The sequence below is a fragment of the Dendrobium catenatum genome, unplaced genomic scaffold, assembly GCF_001605985.2.
Source record: "Dendrobium catenatum unplaced genomic scaffold, ASM160598v2 fragScaff_scaffold_1132, whole genome shotgun sequence".
In the NCBI taxonomy this organism is placed as follows: Eukaryota; Viridiplantae; Streptophyta; class Magnoliopsida; order Asparagales; family Orchidaceae; genus Dendrobium; species Dendrobium catenatum.
The window spans coordinates 330,498-352,807 of NW_021319594.1; the positions used below are offsets into that span (position 1 = coordinate 330,498).

At 36.9% G+C, this 22,310-nt stretch overlaps 2 protein-coding genes across 8 annotated transcripts in view; both read left to right on the forward strand.

Moving 5' to 3' along the window:
• The window catches only part of LOC110110988 (chloride channel protein CLC-d), a 76,671-nt gene extending 65,640 nt beyond the window's left edge, over nucleotides 1-11,031 (forward strand). For both annotated transcript variants that reach the window (XM_020842660.2, XM_020842663.2), the window contains exon 23: nucleotides 10,648-11,031. In XM_020842660.2, coding sequence (XP_020698319.1) covers nucleotides 10,648-10,732 — 85 coding nt within the window. In that variant the 3' untranslated portion in view covers nucleotides 10,733-11,031. The remainder of the gene's footprint in view (nucleotides 1-10,647) is intronic.
• Nucleotides 11,032-16,196: 5,165 nt separating this feature from the next.
• Nucleotides 16,197-22,310, forward strand: part of LOC110111014 (phosphopantothenate--cysteine ligase 1-like) — a 13,305-nt gene continuing 7,191 nt past the window's right edge. Inside the window, exons 1-5 of one of the 6 annotated variants that reach the window (XM_028698753.1) lie at nucleotides 16,197-16,417; nucleotides 16,511-16,674; nucleotides 16,757-16,801; nucleotides 17,039-17,124; nucleotides 17,668-17,771. In XM_028698753.1, the coding sequence (XP_028554586.1) occupies nucleotides 16,307-16,417; nucleotides 16,511-16,674; nucleotides 16,757-16,801; nucleotides 17,039-17,124; nucleotides 17,668-17,771 (510 nt within the window). In that variant the 5' untranslated portion in view covers nucleotides 16,197-16,306. Of the gene's footprint in view, nucleotides 16,455-16,510; nucleotides 16,675-16,756; nucleotides 16,802-17,038; nucleotides 17,125-17,667; nucleotides 17,772-22,310 lie in introns of all 6 variants that reach the window. The other 5 variants (XM_028698748.1, XM_028698749.1, XM_028698750.1 and 2 more) reach the window with 5 other exon arrangements.

Sequence of the window (22,310 nt, forward strand, 5' to 3'; positions counted from 1 at the left end):
AAATTATGTGAGATATTTAAGATATCTTGCATGAATTATGATGAAATTATTCATCATATTTAATAAAAATATTTTAAAAAGTTTAAAAAATTTTAATAAACTAAAATATATTTTTAAAATTTTAATTAAAAAAAATAAATTATTTTTATAAAACGGCCGGTTCTTTCCAACCCGGACCGGTTCAATGGTTCACCGGTTAAACCGCAGGTTCAATCCGGTTTGATCTGGTCCGATGCAGAGCCGGTTTTGAAACTGAATTGGACCGGCCACCATACCAGTTCACGGTTGGACCGGCCGGTCCATTCAATATTTAAGCCTTACACTATTTACTATTTACTAACACAACACTTAGAATTTTCAATAAAATAAAAATTAACACCCTCTTCACCTCTATTACAAACTCATCACCGAACTCCCGTTGCAACTTCTTGTTGATCCCATCGCCTTTTTCTAATGAAACCTATTTGATGTAGAACGAAGGGAGGGGGCCATGTGAATTTTTAAATTTCCTAATTTATTGGAGAAGGGAGGGATGGGGGCTGACCAAAGAGAGAGGGGAGACGGAGAATTGTCTACATTCGATGTATGAGTCCATATGCATTAAATAAGGGGAATTAAATTCAAATCCAATCATTTAATTCAGATTTGCACTAATTGAGGGGAATTTCCTAAAATAGATGTAGGATATTTAAGAAAGATTTTAAAATTCAAATTCATTTGTATTTGAATTACGAAATCTTTCCAAATAAGATAGGGCTAAATTAGGAAGATGATAATGAGGTAATTGAATGATTTTTTTAATTAGAATCTTAAATTACGAAAGGGATTAAAGACCTTTTAAAATTTAAAATTCAAAATTAAGAGATGGGAGTTAATTGGGGAGCAATAAGGGGAATGAAATTAATTGAATGGAGGGAGAAAGAGGGAGGGGGCCGGCAGCTTCAAAGAGAGAGGGAGGATTATGGAATGGTTTAATGGGGTTTCCAAAAATAAGGCTAATTAAATTAGGACGAATTGATGACTCTGATTTCCTCTTAATTTAAATTTGAATTTTGAATTGGATGGTTTAAAACTTTCCAAATATAGATCATGCCAAATTAGGAAAGGTTTCAAGTCTAAATTGAAATCAGAATTTGAATTATTTTCCCTCCCAATCTTCATAACCTAACTTTAGGAAGTAGCAAAGGCAAGAATAAAGTATTAAGCATCTATGAGTAAAAGCACATTCATTTTCACATTTCATTAAATCTACTAGCTTAAAAGTTTTAAGTCATCTTTCAAACCACCTTGGATTCAAGGGGCCGACGGCTAGGGTTTTGGGAAACCCAAAGGTGGCGGTTTGTGGTGGAGATGGGGAGGAAACCGGTGGTTGGAAGGAGGGGAGGGCGATGGTCGAAATTTGAAAGGAAGGGGGGTGGGTGGCCGGTGGTGGGGAAGAGGATGGGGGTAGAAAGCCGGTGGCTAGGGGAAGATTTAGCCGGCAGTTAAAGGAGAAGGAAGTGGGGGATTAGAGAAAGAAAATAATCTGTTAGTTTTGAACTCTTCTAAAGACTGATTGGTATTGTGTTGCCCTTCACTAAGGGATTTCAACCACGAGCCCGGACAGATCCTGCGGCTGGTGGGTATTTATTGCCCTCACATTGGGACTTCCACTCTTCTAAGAACTATCATTGGTCTAAAGAACAAAAGTGTAGAAATAATTTTTTTTTATTAATCCATCATTGATCTAATACAAGAGCAAGTGCCTCTATATATAGGCCTTAAAAGAAACTAAAACATAATTTTTCCTTTTGGGCTTACATAAGACAAGACCGTTAAGGGTAAAAATGGAAAATGCATAATTAAATAAAAAAACACAATTAATAAACCAATATAAAATGGAGGGATCTCGGCCGTCGATCTTCTTCTCATCCTTTGATTAACGCCAACCATCGGATGTCAGCATCATTCTCCTGGGGTGGAAAAGAACTCAACTTCGTCGAGTCCGTACCCCGGGTAACCATGCTCTCATATCAAGATGATGTGAAACTACTATGAGTTACTTGAGAAATTAAAAGGAATAATTGATTAAAACTTGCTAATGAAAATTATTACTTGCAAATAGAGAAGAGTTAGGAATTCAAAGTATTCAACTTGCTTAGGCAAAGAAACGCTTTTGATATTAACCGAACAATCCAATCAAAATTCAAGACAATAGTAAATACTACATGCACATAACATAATCCCACCACTTAATAACGAGAGGTTCATCTTGAGTATCTTCTCACTCAATCACTCTTAGGCTTTAGCAGAGAAAGATGAACCATACGAGGACGGATATTATCACTAGGAAGACGGTGCCGAAGACCTTTGTTGTTAGAGAAGTAGGAGCGGTAGAGGAGGCGGTGGGTGATCGATTATTATCCAACGACCCAGTTGAAGGTGTTCTTCAATCGATAATGTTAGTTGGTATAAGATACGGTTAATATATCCATCAACAGTCTCTTCGTTGCTGAAGTACACGTCAAAGAACGGGGATCCAAGAATATATGTTCGTCCTTGTTCGTCGAAGACCAATCCGTGATCGACCTCAGGGTCGGCCATACACCAATGGTAGAAGGGCGGAAAGAACTTGTCTTCTTCTCTTTAGCTTCAAACAACGTGAGAGTTTTAGGTTTTCCAAGGGAGAGGATGTAAGTGGAGAGGGGCGGCCAAGGGGAAGAGAGATTGGTCGTGGGTGAGAGGGAGGGGTGGGCCGGTTTTGGAGAGGGGGGTGAGTGAGTTTAGTTGGATATTAGGTTGAGTCAGAAAATCTGAAATTAATTTTAGATTTTTCCTAACTTAAGTGGAGTAATGATATTTCAGATTTTGAATTTGAAATTATGGGTTAAGAGCGAAAGTGGGAATTAATTGGGCTTTAATGAGATCCTTGATTTAAGCACCAATTATGAGAGTTAATGAGGGGTTTATGTTAGAGAGAGTTGGCATGGGCAAAATAGGGAATTGGGAGGAGGTGGGCCGGCGCCATCAATTGAGAGGGAGTGGTTTTGGGGAAGTAACTAAAGCTTCCTCAATGAATTAGCTAATTAAGGAATAAGAATATTAAATCTCATCTAATTTAAATTTAAATTAGAATTAGATTAAAAAAAAAATTATAATTAGAAAAACAAATAAGGTAAGTATTGAATGAGATTTTGAATTTTGAAATTCAAAATTCATGGAGGCTTGGTAGAGGCTGACGGCTAGAAGGTCCAAAGTGACTGGCGGCTATGAGGTTTGGTGGCCGGCGGGTGGCTAGGGCTTGAGGAGGCCGGTGGTGGGATGTGGGGTTTTCGAGTTTGGGGAAGGAGCAAGAGGTGGCCGGCGGTATGGGGGAGGAGGGAAAAAAGAATAAGAAAGAAGCAAATAAAGGTAAAACCGAGAGCCCAAACCTTCCGGCGGCTGTTGGGTATTGTGTTGGCCCTCTCCTAGGGTGATCTCTCCTCTTCGAAGCACACAAGCAACAAGAGCAAGAAAAAAAAAAACTGAGATTTGTCTATTCATTCATCATCATCTTACAACACATAAGACCACAATATATATATGTCTCAAACATGAAAAAAAGAAAATTATGCAATTGCCCTCCAGGCTACAACAACTAGACACCTACCCATAGGGGTAAATCCGGAAAATAACAAAACTACATAAATCATAACATAAAGAAATGCATCAAAAGTAAAGGTGCTGAATCGTAGCCGTCGATCTATGATTCCGTCGTCAGTTCATGTGTATGGATCTTTGAACGATGTCCTCATCACTATTACACTTTACATATGCACTCGCTGCCTATCCTGTGAATTCCCTTCCTTCACAAGATCACATCATAACCTTCCCGACGAGATCCTATTGAGATTTCCTAGTCTCTTTCTCCTCGTCATAAGAGAACTTGTTGCGACTTTCCCTTCGTTGTCGAGGGTTTTGTCAAGTTCATCAATAAAAATTAACACTATTTACTATTTACTAACACAACACTCAGAATTTTCAATAAAATAAAAATTAACACCCTCTTCACCTCTTTTACAAACTCATCACTGAACTTCTGTTGCAACTCGTTGTTGATCCCGTCGCCTTTTGCTAACGAGACCTATTACTCTTTGCATATGCACTCGCTGCCTATCCTGTGAATTCGCTTCCTTCACAAGATCACATCATAACCTTCCCGACGAGATCCTATTGAGATTTCCTAGTCTCTTTCTCCTCGTCATAAGAGAACTTGTTGCGACTTTCTCTTTGTTGTCAAGGGTTTTGTCATGGTCATCAATAAAAATTAGTGGATCATTTTATTATGTAAATTGTAGAGTTCAGGTGTTAAACATAATGGAATAATTTTGAGTGCTATGTATATAAATCCTGCTTTTTTTTTTCTTTACAGTTGAATCATCCATAGCCGAACTCAAGTGCAATGAGTCATTGTTGTGTCCAGCTATCTGCATACCGTGATCATTAGGAATCAAACTACAAGTAGTTCTATGAATGATTAAATGTGGTTATTTATATCTGCGAAGGCTTATGGTCAATTAAAAAAAAGAAACTTTCATACAAAACCATGGACCAAATAACCACCCGGGGAGATGTATCAGTATATAAGGATGTTTCTTTACAGTTGAATCATCCATAGCCGAACTCAAGTGCAATGAGTCATTGTTGTGTCCAGCTATCTGCATACCGTGATCATTAGGAATCAAACTACAAGTAGTTCTATGAATGATTAAATGTGGTTATTTATATCTGCGAAGGCTTATGGTCAATTAAAAAAAAAAAAGAAATTTTCATACAAAACCATGGAGCCAAATAACCCGGGGAGATGTATCAGTATATAAGGATGTGCCAACAGTAGCTCAAGCCAAAGTAATTCCATCGAACATGCAAAGGTTTAAATAAAAGAGTTGTATAAGGGAAAATGCAGATTATATATATATATTGAATGTATTCTTCATGGATAAACAAAGTTTATTCTACCTGTACCCATGGGCGGATCCACCCATAGCTTAGGGTGGGCAAATGCCCACCCTCAATTTTTTTTTTTTTTAATATTTAGAGGGGAGATTTTGAAATATTTTGGGTATTTTGGGCATTTTGCCCCTCCTCAAAAATCTTTTTTGCCTTACTTTTACCAATCCTAAGAATTTTTGCCCATCCCTCACAAAAAAAAATTTTTTTTTGCCCACCCTAAAAAAAGAAGCTGGATCCGCCCCTGCCTGTACCGGTCCAGCTGTTCCATCATGGACGGACCCTTGTATGCCAGAGGCGGAAAAAGAATTCCGCCCAGTAGGGTTCGGAACCTTTGGGGTGTGGTCCAACAACCTAGTTTAAGAGGCAATTAAGATAGGATTAGGAGGGAAAATTCAAAAGTGGGGGCTGTTTTGAGATTTACTTAATTATTGTATGCTTTAAGCGGGATTTTTTCCTAGGGTTAGGGTTATCTCTTGTTTGCTGAAATTATAGTGTTCTTAGGGTATTTTGGGCTCTAGCTGGCGGCTAGAGAATTGGGAGATTCGGATCTTCCTCTCCAATTGAGGATCCTATTATATCTTGTTTTTCTTTGCTTAATCTTCTAATTTCAATAAAAAAATTGTTTGTGAGCATTCTTCTTCCCAATTTTTCTTGTTTCATCTGCTGATTTTGTGAAAAAGGCTTCTACTTCCTACTATGATGCATCGACACGCCTCTTAAAGAGGGTATGTAGTGTCGGACACGCATCGGACACGGCATGGACACGTGTCCGACACGGCATTGGAGTGTCGCAATTTAAAAAAATTAAAATTAAAATCGGACACGCGTGTCCGGTTATTAAATGATAAAATCGTTCATTCTATTTTGCCTTTTCCGCGAACTAGAAGCCTTATTTTTCCGATCCACGAAAGAAATTTTCTAAGGCGGACCGGGAGAGCTCGCAGTCGATGCCAAACGGAGCCAGCTGCCTTCGCCTCTTATTCCTTCGTCATCTCTGCTCGAGCCGAGGCCAAGGAGAGCTCGTCTTTCCCATTCCTTCATTCTTGGGTGATTTCTGCGGTCATCCAAGGCAAAGTTCGCAATCAAGGCCAAACAGAGTACCTTCTGCGCGCAAGAGAGCCAAAACCTGTAAGTGGATTTCGCCATTTCTTCTCTTCATTGTTGAAAAACCTAATGTACATGCTCGGTACCGCTCAATACATGCTCGGTACCACTAGGTACATGCTCGGTACTGCTCAGTACATGCTCGATACCATTCAGTACATGCTCGGTACTGCTCAATATATGCTCGGTACCGCTATGTACATGCTCGGTACTGCTCAGTATATGCTCAGTACAGCTCAGTACATGCTCGGTACAGCTCAGTACATGCTTGGTACCGCTCAGTACATGCTCGGTACTGCTCAGTACATGCTCGGTACTGCTCAATATATGCTCGGTACTGCAAAGTACATACTCGGTACCACTCGGTATATTCACATACAAACAACTTACTAACTTTAAAAACAAGCAGAACTTCAAAATTACTCGAACCCCGCCAGGGGTCAGCGCCCCCTTGAACCCCCGGCAGACCGGTATATTGTTGTATTCATGTTGTCTTATTTTTAGGATATTTTGATTTCACTTCATATCAATTTAATTTAATTTATTCATATGTATGATTGGTTTGTTAGCAAAATGAGCTCTGCTGTTGGCGGGAGTGGATTAGGTGAAGGTTCAAAAGAGCCATCTGTAGAAACTAATAAGCCGTTATGGATTCATGTTACAAAGTTAGGAAAAACATTTGAAGGATGGAATGTGTCATTCAAATGCAATTATTATGGTGGCACCTACAAAGGATCTTATTCTAGGGTAAAGGCACATCTACTTAAAATTTCTGGCCATGGAATAAAAATGTGTCCTAAGATTACTACATCGCAGTTGATTGAAATGAACATACTAGTTGATGAAGCTGAATCTAGGATCCAAAGGACACTCCCTAAAGAGATACCCTTGCCATCTACTCATGGCTCATCCCACACTTCTTCCTCATCTGTGAGAGTTGATCAAGCTTTATCATTTAGAATTGAAGGATATGAAACAAAGAAAAAAAAAGAGTAGCCAGTAGTCCTCTAGAGAAGACTTTTAATTTGCAGCAATGAGAGGAAGCGGGACTTCTTTTCAACATTGCAAGGAATCCTCATTATAAAAATGCATTTATTTTTGCATGTAACAATAACCTCGCAGGAGATGTTCCACCTTGCTACAATGCATTAAGATTAAAATTATTAGAAAGAAAAAGAGCACATATTGAGACATTGCTTGAACCAACAAAAGGAGTGTGAAAAGAAAAGGTGTTAGTTTGGTGTGTGATGGTTGGACAGATCCTCAAAGAAGATCCCTTATTAATTTCATGGCCATTACAGAGAATTACCCAGTGTTTATTAAAGCAGTGAATTATGAAGGAGAATGCAAGGATAAATATTTTATTGTCAATTTGATTAAAGAGGTGATAGTCATGATTGGGCCTTCAAATGTTGTGCAGGTTATTACAGATAATGCACCAGTGTGTAGAGCTGTAGGATTATTGGTGAAACAAACTTATCCCTATATATTTTGGACACCATGTGTTGTGCACACTTTAAATCATGCTCTAAAAAATATTTGTGCAACAAAGAATACAGAGGTTAATGAAATCATCTATGCTGAATATCATTGGATAAAAGTGGTTGCAGATGATGTTGTTCTGATTAGAAATTTTATTATGAACCATTCGATGAGACTTTCTCTCACTTGAAAATGTTAGCTGTTGTCGAAACTCGTTTTGCCTCTGTAATAATCATGTTGCAAAGATTCAAACAAATTAAAAATGCTCTTCAATCTATGGTGATTAGTGAGAAGTGGTCTTGCTATCGAGAAGATGATGTTCAGAAGGCAAGATATGTTAAAGAAAAGATTTTAGATGATTTGTGATGGGATAATATAGATTACATTTTGGCTTTCACTGATCCAATTTATGATATGTTGAGAGAGGCTGACATAGATAAATCATGCCTACATTTGATTTATGAGATGTGGGACTCTATGTTAGCAAAAGTGGAAGAAATTATATACAGACATGAAAGAAAGTCACATTATGAAAACTCAAGTTTTTGGAGCATTGTCTATACCATTCTTGAAGATACGTGGAGCAAAAGCAACACATCTTTGCATTGTTTGACTCAGTCATTAAATCCAAGGTATATTTATATTTATCTTTTAAATTAATTTAAATTTGTTGGTAAATGAACAGATAATTTTATATGTTTTAAAGTAATTCCATCGAACATGCAAAGCATTAAATACAAGAGTTGTATAAGGGATATATATATATATATATATGAGATTGAATGTATTCTTTATAGATAAACAAAGTTTATTCTCCATGGACCGGTCCAGCCGGTCCATCATGGATGGACCGACCCTAGTATACCAGAGGCAGAACAAGAGTTCTGCCCAGCAGGGTTGGGCCCCTTTGGGATGGGTCCAGCAACCTAGTTTAAGAGGGAATTAAGGTAGGATTAGGAGGGAAAATTCAAGGAGGGGCTGTTTTGAGATTTACTTCATTATTGTATGCTTTTAAGTGGGATTTTTTCCTAGGGTTAGGGTTATCTCTTATTTGCTGAAATTATAGTGTTCTTAGGGTGTTTTGGGCTCTAACCGGTAGCTAGAGAATTGGGAGATCCGGATCCTCCTCTCCAATTGAGGATCCTATTATATCTTGTTTTTCTTTGTTTAATCTTCCAATTCCAATAAAAAAATTGTTTGTGGGCATTCTTCTTCCCAAATTTTCTTGTTTCATCCATTGATTTTGTGAAAAAGGCTTCTACTTCCTATCAGAATGTTGCTATACAATTTGAGGGGAAGTTCTTTATTGAAGTTACCAACATTGGAGGTTAAAGTGAATATTGGTGGCAAAAAGCAAATGATAATCCTCTAACAACATATGTAGGTCTTTACTGGTTGTGAAGATTTTGGGAGTTCGTTGGTGAATAGATGGACTAAAATCCATAGCCTTTGAATGATCGGGTGATGCTTCTTTTATAACTGTGGTCGATGGTCTGATTCATACGTTGCAATAATGAAAGGCTAGTGGTTTATAGTAATGATAGTGACTGGGCGATGCCAACACATTTATTAAAGACAAGATAGCGTTCTGTTGATGTATGATGAAGTGAAAAACCCAGTATTTTGGATAGGTGTAGGTGGCAAGTACCAAAGCCCTACATGGGGCCCTGGTTGGGTACCCATGCTTTACTCGGATGGGCTTTGCCCACCCAATGTGACTTTCAGGATGCCATACCCACCCACTTTCCATGCTTTTTGAATGCAATCTATCACGGATTGATGGCCTTGAGGTTTGTTGCCCTTTGCTCTGATTGTAAACTTTCAAGACGCATATCAAAATTTACCGTAGTCACAATGTGGTTAAGTGCTGCACATTACGTAGTGAGGATTGCAGTAATATAAGATATACGGTGATTAGTAATGTAAATCGATTTATCCCCCGATGCTGAGTACCCACCCATACTCACCCACAAGGTCATGAGCGTATCCATACCCACCCATACCCATTGTGTATGGGTGGGTACATGAGTGGGTGTGAGTATGGGTACCCAATGCAGGGCTCTAGTGACAACCCATTGTTATGGCATTGAATGATGAGCCACAGATTCTTTGTTCAGCAGCAGCAATGCGTCACATTGAAAGTATTTTGCTTTTGGCGAGATATTCCTTCAATTGTAGTATATTGCCATAACTGTCCTTTTATTTTGCTGGAGGAAAGGGCGTGACTGGCCTTTCGGCAGGCTTAAATATTTTGCTATGAAGAGTCAAAATATTCATTTAGAAAGCTTGGAGATTTCAATGAATGCAGGTGCAATTTTTAGGAATATAAAGAGATTTAATTTTGATTTATAACTTTCTTTATCCACCAGCACACACACGCAAAACTCAACAATTCCTATTGCAGTTTATAATCGTTCACACCGTTTGTTACCGTACAATTATTCTAAGGTACTTCTTTTAACGTCCCTACGTTTAACTCTTTTATACTTGTCTATATCTTAACTAGTCTGTAGAAAATTCTTTGTCAAAGTTGCATATAGTTCAAGCTCCCCAATTATTAAGCAGGAAAGAAGAATTTCGTATTGTACATTGCTATTTAAGCTTCGTTTAGGACAGCTTTTTTAATGCTTTCAAAACATTTTTTCAGTTAAAAAAAATCTTGAATTAGAAATTTTTTTGATGAAAAGTTGTTTTAGAAAGCAACGAGAAAGCTGTCCCAAACGAAACCTTAATCTTGTTGTCGAGTCATATGTTTTTGTTTGATTCTCTTCAAATTGTTGTCCATTAATGTCACGACCTAATCCAGAAACTCGACTTAACGAGGCGGGAACGAAAAGTTGAACGGTAGTAACTATTCAATTCATATTAACATGCAACTTCTCAAAGCGACTGAAGAGCCACTATTATTTAGATGTTATATAAATATATATTAAAATTTAGATATTAGACGTATAAATAGATAAGAATGATATGATATGTAAATATAAAACACCCCTTATCTATTTCTTTAACTACAGATTTCACGCAACCAACTTGCCCAACTTCTATAACTGCATATATTTGATGACAAACTTCATATTTTATTGACAGAGCTCCAGGTCCTGATAGAAGATCAGTTGGTCTACAGGAACATATAGATCACCCTCTTCTTGATAGCCTTCTGATACAGCGGTAAATAACAAGTATAAAGTTCATTTTATCCTTGAACCTGATCATGAGAGGAATTTAAAGCAACCAATATGAAAGGATATTAAGATCAAGCAGAGCTGCAAAACTTTGAAGGTTAGGGAAGTAATATATATATATTGTCATTCTTGTAAATTCTTTCTTTTTTTTTGACAAACAATTTGTGTCTTCTTCTTAGCTAATGTGATTGTAGTTAGAATATTTGATTATTTAACACCCCTTATTATTTCCATATTCATGTTTTATCAAACATTATTGGAATGCAAGACCTAGCAACATTTATTTTTTTTTTCTAGTTCTGCTCTTATCAAATTTTAATGGAATAGTCCTCTAACATATAATGCATTGGTTGGAAATAATTTGGAAAATTTTGATGGGTCGAGTTTGAGCTAATAATAATATGGAATTATACTGACTAAGGCTTCATCTGAGGTGAAATTATTTTGTGCGGTCATTGGACGTCGTCCGGAGGCGAATCAGGATGTGTACCACATCATTGTTTTGTTGTCTACCAGTGTTGTGTCACGTTGTGTATTGGGTGACGTGACACATCCTGATTTGCCTCCAGATGGTTTGATGATCGGTGACCGCAGAATAATTTCTCATTTGAGATGGATTTTTTTATTGCTTTTTAAAATAACTTTTTAGTATAATTCAAAAAACTAAAGTATAGATTATAAGAAATAGTAAAATCCTATTTAGAAATTGGTCGTTCGTATTATGTAGGGTTCAATTATGGAAGTGATTTTTCTCTTTTAAATTAAAAATTAATTTAAATATTTTAATAATAATAAAAAATAGATAATATATAAATTACTCGACCCATAAGACAAAGTTTTTTGGTAAGTTGGCATGTTTAGTTGTCTTAAAGATATTGAGTGAAGACAATTATATTAAATTTTGTGGCCCTATCTCTTTAGTGAGCAAATCAAATATTTTTTTTTTAGAAATAGGAGATAAGTTTGAGAAATATGAATTGGCCTTTTTTATAATATTATTAATTAAATATTTAATTTTTCATTTGAGGAAAAATAATTAAAATGGTAGGGACTATTTTGATTTTTTTACTTTGGTTAGCTAAAAAAGGAATACAATGTAAAAAAAAAAACATTATAAAATAAATCTATATTTTTTTTTAACCAAAATGAATGTAATGTAAAATCTACAAATAGTGGCGACCGACGATTATCAACGACAGTGGTCAGTAGTGGATGGCGGCAGTGGTGGTAGCCAATGTTTGGTGGCGAGGGCGATGGCCAATGCTGATAGTCGTGGTCGGTGGGTGGCAACGGTGGCGACCGGAGGAGGGTGGAGGCGGCCGGTGGTGGTGTTCAGCAGGTGGTGGTCGGGGTGTGGTGGTGGACGAAGGCCAGTGGAGGTGGCCGACTGAGGTTGAAGGCAGTCAAGCGAGCTTACTTAAAGTGTAAATCATTCTCTATCAAAACCTAAGTGAATTTGGTTTATCTCAAAAATGAATTCAAGTAGTTTACACTATATTTATTTTACTTTGCATTCATTTATCATCCAACTAAACACCAAAATTTTAAAAACCCTCCATTTAGAATACTTAACATCATTTGGAATCCAACCAAACAACCCCAATTTTGATGAACATTATTAAATAATTTCCTTATGATAATGTTAAAAGATTTTTTTTTTCCATTTCTTTTAGGAATACACAATTTATTTTTATTTAAAAAGTTCTCTATTTACAAATTGAGTTCTCTTATCATTATTGTATAAATAAATATTTTATTAATGGATATCATCTAAGACATAATCCAAAAGACCTTAATAAATATAAAATGCCTTGTTTGTTTGGCAGCAATCCCAGCTTGGGGTGTAAACAAGTCGAGTCAAATTGAATTCTTATTTAATCGAGCTAAACTCATTTAACTTTTTTTAGCATAATCATGAGCTCACACTCAAGTGAAAAAAATGAGGCTGAAGCTCAATAAGAAAGCTCGATATTGACTAATTTTGAAGATCTTTTTTTTTTTTTGTTGCATTTGGATAAAAATTAATTAATTATGCTAATATAAATATCAATGCATTAATTAACATTAATCAACGTGGACCAACAAGTTAATAAATTGAGTCAGGCCAAACTCGAGCTCGAGCTCAAGCTAATATAATATATGAGTTCGAATTCAAATTAGTGGCTTGAGAAGCTCGACTCGTGAGCTCATTGACATGTCAAATTTGAACAAGCTCACAAGCTGGCATGGCTCACTTACACCTCTAACCCAAATAACCAAAACATTCCTTACTAAAAAAGGATGTGAGAGTGTTTTATCAAATGAGAAATTTCTTATTTTGAATGAAAACTTTATTACATAATAAAATCATTTAGAATAAGTTTTAGATTTTTTTTTTTTTTATTCTCCTTTCGAATGCACTATGAGGAGCTATTTGATTTTAAGCAGAAAACCTAAAATTTAAAATAATTTACCTTTAAAAATTATTTATTAGAAAACAAATAAACCAAACAAATTACAATTGTGAGTTAAGGCCATAAAACATAGTGAACTCATCAATGAGTTAAGGTCATCTAAAATTGTTTTAGTGAGCATAATTAACCAATGTGTATTCAATCCAAAAATCATTAAAAAAACATAAAAATCTATTTGCTTAGCTCTCCTATAGGAGAAATAATTCCGTGCGGAGTCCGGACGGGAAGAACTGTCCGGACTATGAATATATACATTGTGTATAAACAATATGTACAAAAAATTGATACACAATGTATAAACTTACATGTTCGTACGATTCTTCCCTTCTGGATTTTGCACAGAATAATTTCTCCTACTAGAGAGCAGACCAATATTTCAAGGCTATTCTTAGACATCATTAGAACTTCACAAGCATAAATAAATGTAGTCAAGAGACTTCATTATTAATTCATATTTATAATATAGATATGGGTGTCAATAACTAATTCAAATCATCAATTAGATTTGAACCTGATTAAAAAAAATATTTTGATTGGTTTGATTGATTTTTGTGTTGAATTTAGATTAAAAAAATTGAATCGATTAAATTATGGGTCGGTTGGATTGACTCAGAAATCTAAAATGGATCAGATTATCATTTGGGGGTGAAGTCAGATTATCGTCGTTGCTGTTTTGCTTCCTGGTTTCGCAGGAGGTGTACGATTGCACGAGTGGCTTCTTTGGCTTCTTCGTTGAGGCAAATTATTGGGTCAGGTGACCGAAGCCATCTCTCCGTTCGGTCACCTGACCCAATAATTTGCCCTTCGTTGAAGTTCGACTTCGCTCCTTCGACGACATTCCCTTTTCCTGTTGGATCGGAAGTTACGACGTTTTGATCGGAAGTAAGGGCGGGAGCTCGCTCGCTGTGAAGGTAACTTTCTCCCTTTCGCGCGCTTCTTTGGCCAAATACCGTTAATCCGCCGAAGCACAGGATTTAGTTAATCCGGGATTTACGGCAAAAGAGGGAACGGAGGATTTATTCCACCGTGAGATTTAAGTCGAGCGTAAATCCCGTTTGGCAGGATTTACGCTAAATCCTGCTCACATCCGGCGTAAATCCTGTTGCCAAACACCCCTAAAACTTCTTCGCCTCCTTCGACGACGTCCTCATTATGTCGGATCGGAAGTAACGGCGAGAGCTCGCTCACTGTGCAGTTAACCATCTTTCTCCCCTTGCGGGCTCTTCTTCGTCTAACTCTCGTAAATTCGCTGAATTCCAGGATTTAGTAAGTTGTTTGGTTGGCTAAAAAAGGAATAATTTGGAGTTGTGTAGATTAGTGTAAAGTAAATCAGGTGAATGTTTTTGTTATTTGGTTTTAAATAAAATGAATGTAGTGTAAAACTCAAATAATTTTAAAACGCTTGCGTTTGAAATACTTTACACTCGTTTTTCTTCCAACCAAATAGCCCCTAAATACAAGATTTATGCCAAAAATAGGGTAACGACTAATTTATATCACTGTGAGATTTACAGGATTCTCAAATCTTGTTTGGCAGGATTTAATCTAATCCTCCTCAAATTTTGCATAAATCCCATTGCCAAACAACCCTAATATTATTTGTATCAGCTCCCAAGTATTACCTTTAGAATAAAAAAAGCCAATGGATTGTCGATGTCGGCTCTAACTATCGTTGTTAAACAGAATTCACCAAGTATTGGATTGTTCACCAACCAATAGGTAATTTGAGCTGGCTTAGACCGTTGTGAGACAGGTTAGTTTTACCCTATTGATGATCATGTCACGTTAGTAATTCAACCTAGTACGAGAGGAATTGTTGATTTACACAATTGGTCATCATGCTTGATTGAAAAGCTTGTGGCGTGAAGCTACCGTGAGCAGGATTATGATTGAACACCTCTAAGTCAGAATCCACACTAAAAATGCGGCGCCTAAGACCATCGTCGCTTGGTGACCAGTAGTAGGGGCTTCGGCTCCCATGGGCACGTGACATGGGATGCATTCATGTCAGTCATTTAGATCACTAGCACAGAGGCTCTGAAATGCAGTTCCGAACAGACGATGGGTTGAATCCTTTGCAAACGACTTAAATTTGAGATGGGGCACTGTACGTGGCAGAGTGACATTTGTTGTCACGATCCACTGTATCCCTATGTCACAGCATATTTGTAATATATATAATGTGTATTAATTATTCTTGTTTTGAAACTTTTTTTTTCCTTTATACAACCCATATTTTCCCATTTATTGATATTCATCTAAACCCTGTGTTACCTTTGATTTAGTCACCTTTTTTTTACTTTTTTTTTTGTTATTTATTTACCACTGCAGGTGAGAATATGAACAAAAAAAGGAGTCAAAGGGAGGAGCAAACGGAGGAGGGGAAGTGTGTTGAGTTCATACTAATAAACCTATCGAAAACCTTTTTGGTTTTACTTTAGCCTTATTTGAATTAGTCATTCTTCTTATTAACATCATTAGTATATATATATATATATATATATATTTGTCAAAAAAAGAATTTTATGTGACACTTTTGATGTTAACTTGATAATGTATTAAATTACAACACTTCTAAATGAAGCTGAGGAGACAAACTTATAACCTAAGTGGTAAGAAAACAACTGATTAAATGTGTACACACACCTCTAACAGTTTCAATCAAAGTTAATATAGCAAAATGACAGAGCACCTGACTTGGAAGTAATCACATGAATGTGATTCCAGCAGTTGAGGGTAAATTGAAAGGAATCCCTATATAAACTGTTTTACACGTAAATGGAGAACTACAACAGACAAAATGGTAAGTCAGAAAAGATGGTGAAATTTTGCTATTAGATGCGATAATCAATAGACCAAAGAAATTTAACTTACTACAAGAAATATTTCTATAAGAGAAACAACTTTAAATCAGTTTCTCTATTATCTTAGGATTGTAATAATTATTCCTTCACCAAACATTTTTGTTTTTGATTGATTCTTTCCAGTTAGGTCCTCATCCAGTATGTAAATTTCTTTCTTGTTTAATCCAGGTCTTGCCTATTTGTGTTGGAGTTTTTCATTCTGCGTATAGAACTTTTTGTGAAACCAAAAGAAGGACGTTTTATTATCATGGATGCTACAGGACGTTTAGAAATTTCTCAAGGTGAATCATTCATTGATGTCAAATCCTTTTTTGAATCTGCTCCACCTCTGAAAAATAGTGACAGTATCACTCAGAAGGTGAAAGAATTTATTCATCAGAATTCTCAATTTTCAGGTGAACAGGTTTTACTCGATTGAATTTATTGAACAGTAATTTTTTCAATTATGCAGTCAAGCCCGACTTGTTGTTTTGGTAATTTGCTCGTCTCAGGAAATGCCAAAAGTGTTGGGGTTGTTTGTGTAACTTCTGGAGGCACAACTGTCCCCTTGGAACAACGTTGTGTGCGGTACATTGATAATTTCAGTTCAGGCAACAGAGGGGCTGCATCTACTGAGTATTTCTCCATACTTATTTCCTGTAGCTTTTTATTTGTTAGATTTAATTGTTTTAAGATGGTCTCTGGTCTTATGTTGTAGGTACTTTGTGAAAGCTGGATATGCTGTTATCTTTGTGCATAGAAGGTACCAAACATTTCAAATATCAATTGTGTGCGTGTTTGTAAGACTAGCATTCTTATGTTATAGATATAGTTTTCTTGACTTTAAGAACCAGCGACCTTTTTGCCTCTAAGAGTTGTAATGTTCTTGTACATTGGTATTGCTTTTCCATGAAAACATTATTGACATCACTTTCATTAAAATACTTCATCATTAACTTTCAACTTGGAAAGTGAAGTCGCACAGTTTTCTTTTTGACAGGGGAAGTTGTCAGCCTTATTGTAGATACCTTCCCGAAGATTCATTTCTTGAGTTCTTTGAAGTTTTGAACGATTCAGAAATTCAAGGTTTGCAGGCTTTACCAAGCCAAATTAGCATAAAAATAATTAGATAAAGATTAAAGATTTTTGTGTAATGAACTTGTCCGTAATTTCATCAAGTACTTTTACTAGAGATTTTCAAGAAGACTTACATTATTAAGATTATTTGTATTCACGGCCCAATTTACTCATGCAGTGTTTAAAATAATGTTTTTAAGTTGGTATACAGTGATTCATCATCCTCGAAGCATTATGAGCTGCATTTCAACTACATTTGGCTTTTTTCATACTCATTTGCATACATTATTGTTCAAGTTCTTTACAGTATCTTTTGCACAACTTCTAACCAAATTGGTATGTTTGGTTTACTTCTTTTCCTTCTTAATAATTGCACTTTAAATTTATCTAGACATCTTATTTTTAATATTTTTCGCTCCATTTTACATATTCAAAGTCACTTGAGTCTCAGTAGGTGATACTCCCACTATCATTATAATATAATTATTATTTTTATCTATCTTTGTTATTTCCACGCATTTATCGTAACACTGTTTTTTCACTCTCTACTAGGGAGAAAATGGCCAAAAAGGTTTCTGGACTATTTGCGGGGAGTGATTTTAGTACCACATCCGAATGAGTTCAACTCTATCATTCGAGATCTGAGAGATATTGATGTGATTGTTGATAATGTCTATCAAGCTTTATTACTATTTCTCTCTTGCATGCATATTTGAGCAATTCAATTATTAAGATCTGAAAGTATTGTTGCTTTGTCCAACTCCCATTTAAGGGATATTTTAGAGGCATGAATCTTTTTTTAAGATAGTATGATTCATAATAATTATGTTCTTATAATTTTGTAGTTATTTTCTTATCGTATAGCCAAAATAATTAACTATTGCACATCTAGACATTGTTTTATCTTCTGAAAGTATTGTCTGATAATTATTAATTAATAATCCAGTAATATTTATATAATGCTCTTAAATTTTGTCCTATTAATCCTGAAACCCTTGCCTTTTAAAAAATAAGTTATTATTCAAACTTTTCACTCATTTCAAAAGAGGTGTTATCTATTAGCACCAAGTTATAAATAAATAGCATTGACCAATGCAGTTCAATTTGGATATATTGTCTATGAATTTCCATGTTAATACAAAAAATACGAACTTATTGAAGATTCTTGATATGGGCCTTGTTTGATTGGATTGTTGTTATGTAAAATGAAGTTTTAGAAACCGATGCTATGAAAAAGGTTATTTCAATAATATATTGTTGTTTGAGTAATATTCTTTTTAAGTGCTTATGAAAACCTGCAATTTGATATTAATTGTTTGCTTAGGTTTTAAGCTTTAGCGATTTCACAATAAAGACTAAATTACCCATTTCTAAAACTTAAATATATATAAACAAAAAATTTATACTATCAGACAAGATAGGATTAGCCATTCTTACCTGAGCTGGAGTAGCCATCAACTTCGGGCTGTCAAATAGGTCGAGATTTTCTTAAGAGAGCGATGAAGTAGAGGAGTGGAGATGCCGACGACGAACCGAGAGGGCTCCTCCTGCTCTCTAAACAAACTCATTGCTATAATCCGATGAAGTAATTGTAGTTGTCATTTTTTTTAGATCTAAAAGTACATGTGGGCTCCGAAAATTTGGCCCTGGCCTCCCCGCCGCGCTGATTTGCTTACTTTTTCTTTGGCGAGGGAGTTCTAACGGAATAAGTTCCGGGGTAAATTTTGGAAGGCAGTTGATTTTGTAGATAAGACACTACCCAGAGATTTCGCCCTCATTTTGCGAGGACTTTATGATCTGAGTTCTGGTTTCCTATAGGCGCAAGCCCCTATAGTTAATTACCCCTCCCGATCACGAGAGAGAACTTTCGATTAAGGCTAGTCGTCAATCAGATACGTAGAACATACGTGCTATTTGGCATATAGTAGCAGCATGGATTTAGATTTGGAAATGTTTGAAAGTTTGGAAATTTGGAAATATTTAATATTTAAAATAGAAATTTCACCATTTTTCAATTAAAGCGGATGGTGGGGGAATGGATGATGGACCAGATCAAGATCCCATGGTTCCGTCGTCCCGGGCCATAGTGGTCCCTGGCCTACTTAGTCAGAGGAGGTAGTCGACCCCTGACAGAAGGATCCTTGTCGGCAGCTATGGGTTGCTTCGTCCATGGGTACCTTATAGATCTGGGGTGAATGTTTGTCTAAGGGTGCAAATTTGAATCCACCTTAGCTAACAGTGGGTTTTGTGCCCTATCGATCATATCCTATTGATTCATATCTCAAGGATTTGATGCCAATAAGGAGCGTATTGGCTCTGGCCATAACCAGTATTTCGTGGTGCCATTTGGCGGCAAAACCACTCGGTTCAGAGGGCCCTGGGTCATAACCGTTTACATGTAGTGTCATTTGGCGGCAAAGCTGTAGGTTAGAGGACACGTACCACGTCTTTACTAGCAGGAGATTATTTGATAATGGATCCTAGTGATATTTTCGATTATGCATTTGGCTCTATGTGAGCTAAAGTAAATTTCAATTTATCCACCCCAGCAAACTATTGCGGAGGGTGGATGGATTTTGCTTTAAGTGAATGGATGGATTATTTCAATTTTAAATATTTTGGAATTTTGGGATTTTGAGTGGCATTTTTGGAGTTTTGGAATTTGAATGGACTTTTAGGAGGCATTTGAAAATGCCTGAAATTAACCCCTCCGGTTGAGATCTTCAATCAACGCGGCCATCATCGGGGTGCTTGTGGTCATTTCCCTTTTTGGATTGAACATTGTCGACTTGGCTGAGTTGTTGATCGAGGATCGGGTTTCTCGTTGGTTTTGTGCTTTTGGTTGTGAATTTTCTTTGTTAAAGATCTTGAAGGCCTAATATGAATGTACAAAATAAATATTCCGGTCAATTTCATGATCGTATATTTATTTGATGGTCTGAACCCTGCCCATTCCTATTTATCTTGCTTAGGAGGATCGGATTTCGTAGGCTTCGTGCCTTTATTTAGTGAACTCTCTTGATTATAGGCTTTGAAGGCCTAATATGAATGTATTAAAACAAATACACCGGTCCCCACAATCGTGTATTTATTTGAAGGTTCGAACCCTGTCGACTCCTATAGGTCTATATAGAAGGATTGGGTTTGAACTTGAATTCACTTGTTGACCCGCGCAGCATCCCTAGAAGTCACGTGTGTACCGATAACACGCTCACCCCATGCAGGTCGGGATTATATTTTCCCCTTTAGTGTACCTATGTGTATACAATTTATAGTATACATGCAGGGGTATTTTAAAATAATTGTAGTTGTGCAAATAACTACCATTTGGACGCACACAACTTTTCATTTGAGAGCTTATACACGCCTTCTGTCCGCTAGTACGAATGTTGCGGATCCGGTGGCGTTGTTATCTGGATGTCCTTAGGCATCTTATCATCTTGATGTTGACTCCCCCTTTCTCATTCACCGGGGAGACTTTCTTGAAATTCGTGGTCGCTGCCTTGAGAGGAACTCTTTTCAAGATCGTCAGTGTAGTAGACTTGATATTTCTGATATTTGTGGATGTCAGAGTTGTTTTCCTTCATGAGTACAGGATCGAGAAAGAATTTTGGAACACCAGGAAGTTTAGTTCGAATTTGCTCAAACATCTCTTCCATTCTACCAGGGGGTGTCCTTTTTCGTACATAGAGTCGCCCTTATACCCGACGTATTTAGTAGCATTTTAGTCACCATTGTTGTAGGTGACATCTATACTTGTGCCCACAGTGATTCATCGTACCTACGATATGTCCACTGTTGTTATCCACAAGTGGCTCATGTACATTTGCAGGGGACCGTTGTATTTACTACAACCTCCTAGAAGTGTTTGCAAGAGGTCATTATTCCTGCATCATATCCACCTTTCACAAATCTTAGGTGGGTCTTGATTGTACTTGTTTGTAGGAGACTAAATCATCATTATCGATTGACGGTGTTGCCATCTTCAATCAATAGGCAACATCGATTATGTTGGAGATAATAATAGCGCATGTAAAACACATGTATGCATTCTGCAACCATTTATCTTCATTGCAAGTACGGTGCATTTGACCTCGTAGGAACTATTATAGGAATTCGTTGCATTCAGGTTCTACTTGATACTGCCCAACTCAAATTCAATGTTTACAAGCTTCTGCTTTGAGTTCAAATTTGTTGTGTTTCATTTGAGTTCAAGTCTTCTGAAATCTTGTTCGATTCATGTTAGAGTTCACTTGCATATGATTTCAATTTAGTTCATTTAGCTTTGTTCAATAGTCTCCAATTCGAGCTCAAGTTCAAGTCCCCTGTTGTTCATACAAGTCCTCTACACATTTAGTTCAAGTTCTATCCATTTCTGTTCAAGTACAGGTCCTCTATTGTCCTTCGTATTGCTGCTCAAATGATGTCATTATATTGTTCAGGCTTTGTGTATTTCAGTGAAAATTTCGGCAGCACCCCGGCATATCCCCCGTTTGGGGGAAATATAGGGGAGCTGGGCCTTCCCACCACGCTACTCGAGCGTGTATGGTAGGTGTCCTTAGACATCGCGGTCATACAATTTTTCATCCCACCACGCTACAAGAGCGTGTATGGGGCCTTCAGCAGTATCCATACCAGAACACCAGTGGCTCTCCCCACCACACTACAAGAGCATGTATGAGGCTTACCCACCTCGCCGTATGCATTGCACCGGGCTCCCTCTTACCGTGCTACAAGAGCGCGTATAGGTGGTTCCCCGGTCCGCCGCAAACATCGAGAATGAGATTTGGGAGATTATACCTTACGTAGCAGTCGGTGGCGGTGCTGATGTCGAGGTCGAGGATCGTCCTTACCACGCTACAAGAGCGTGTATAGGGCTTACCCGCCTCGTCGCACCTGTCGCACCGGATTCTCCCCCACCGTGCTACAAGAGCGCGTATAGGGGTTCACTGGCGCATCAAGCGCGTCGAGGATAGGGTTTAAGTTAGAAATGTATACCTTGAAGTCCGACGGTTGCTTGTGGATCGAGGCAAGGGAGGCTCGTGGACCAAGGTAGGAGGGCAAGTATTGTTTTTATTATTAATTATAATTAATATTAATTATAGTAATAATTAATTAATTATAATCTATAATTAATTATTAATTATTAATTAATTATAATTAGTAAATTAATTGTAATTATAATTAGATAATGA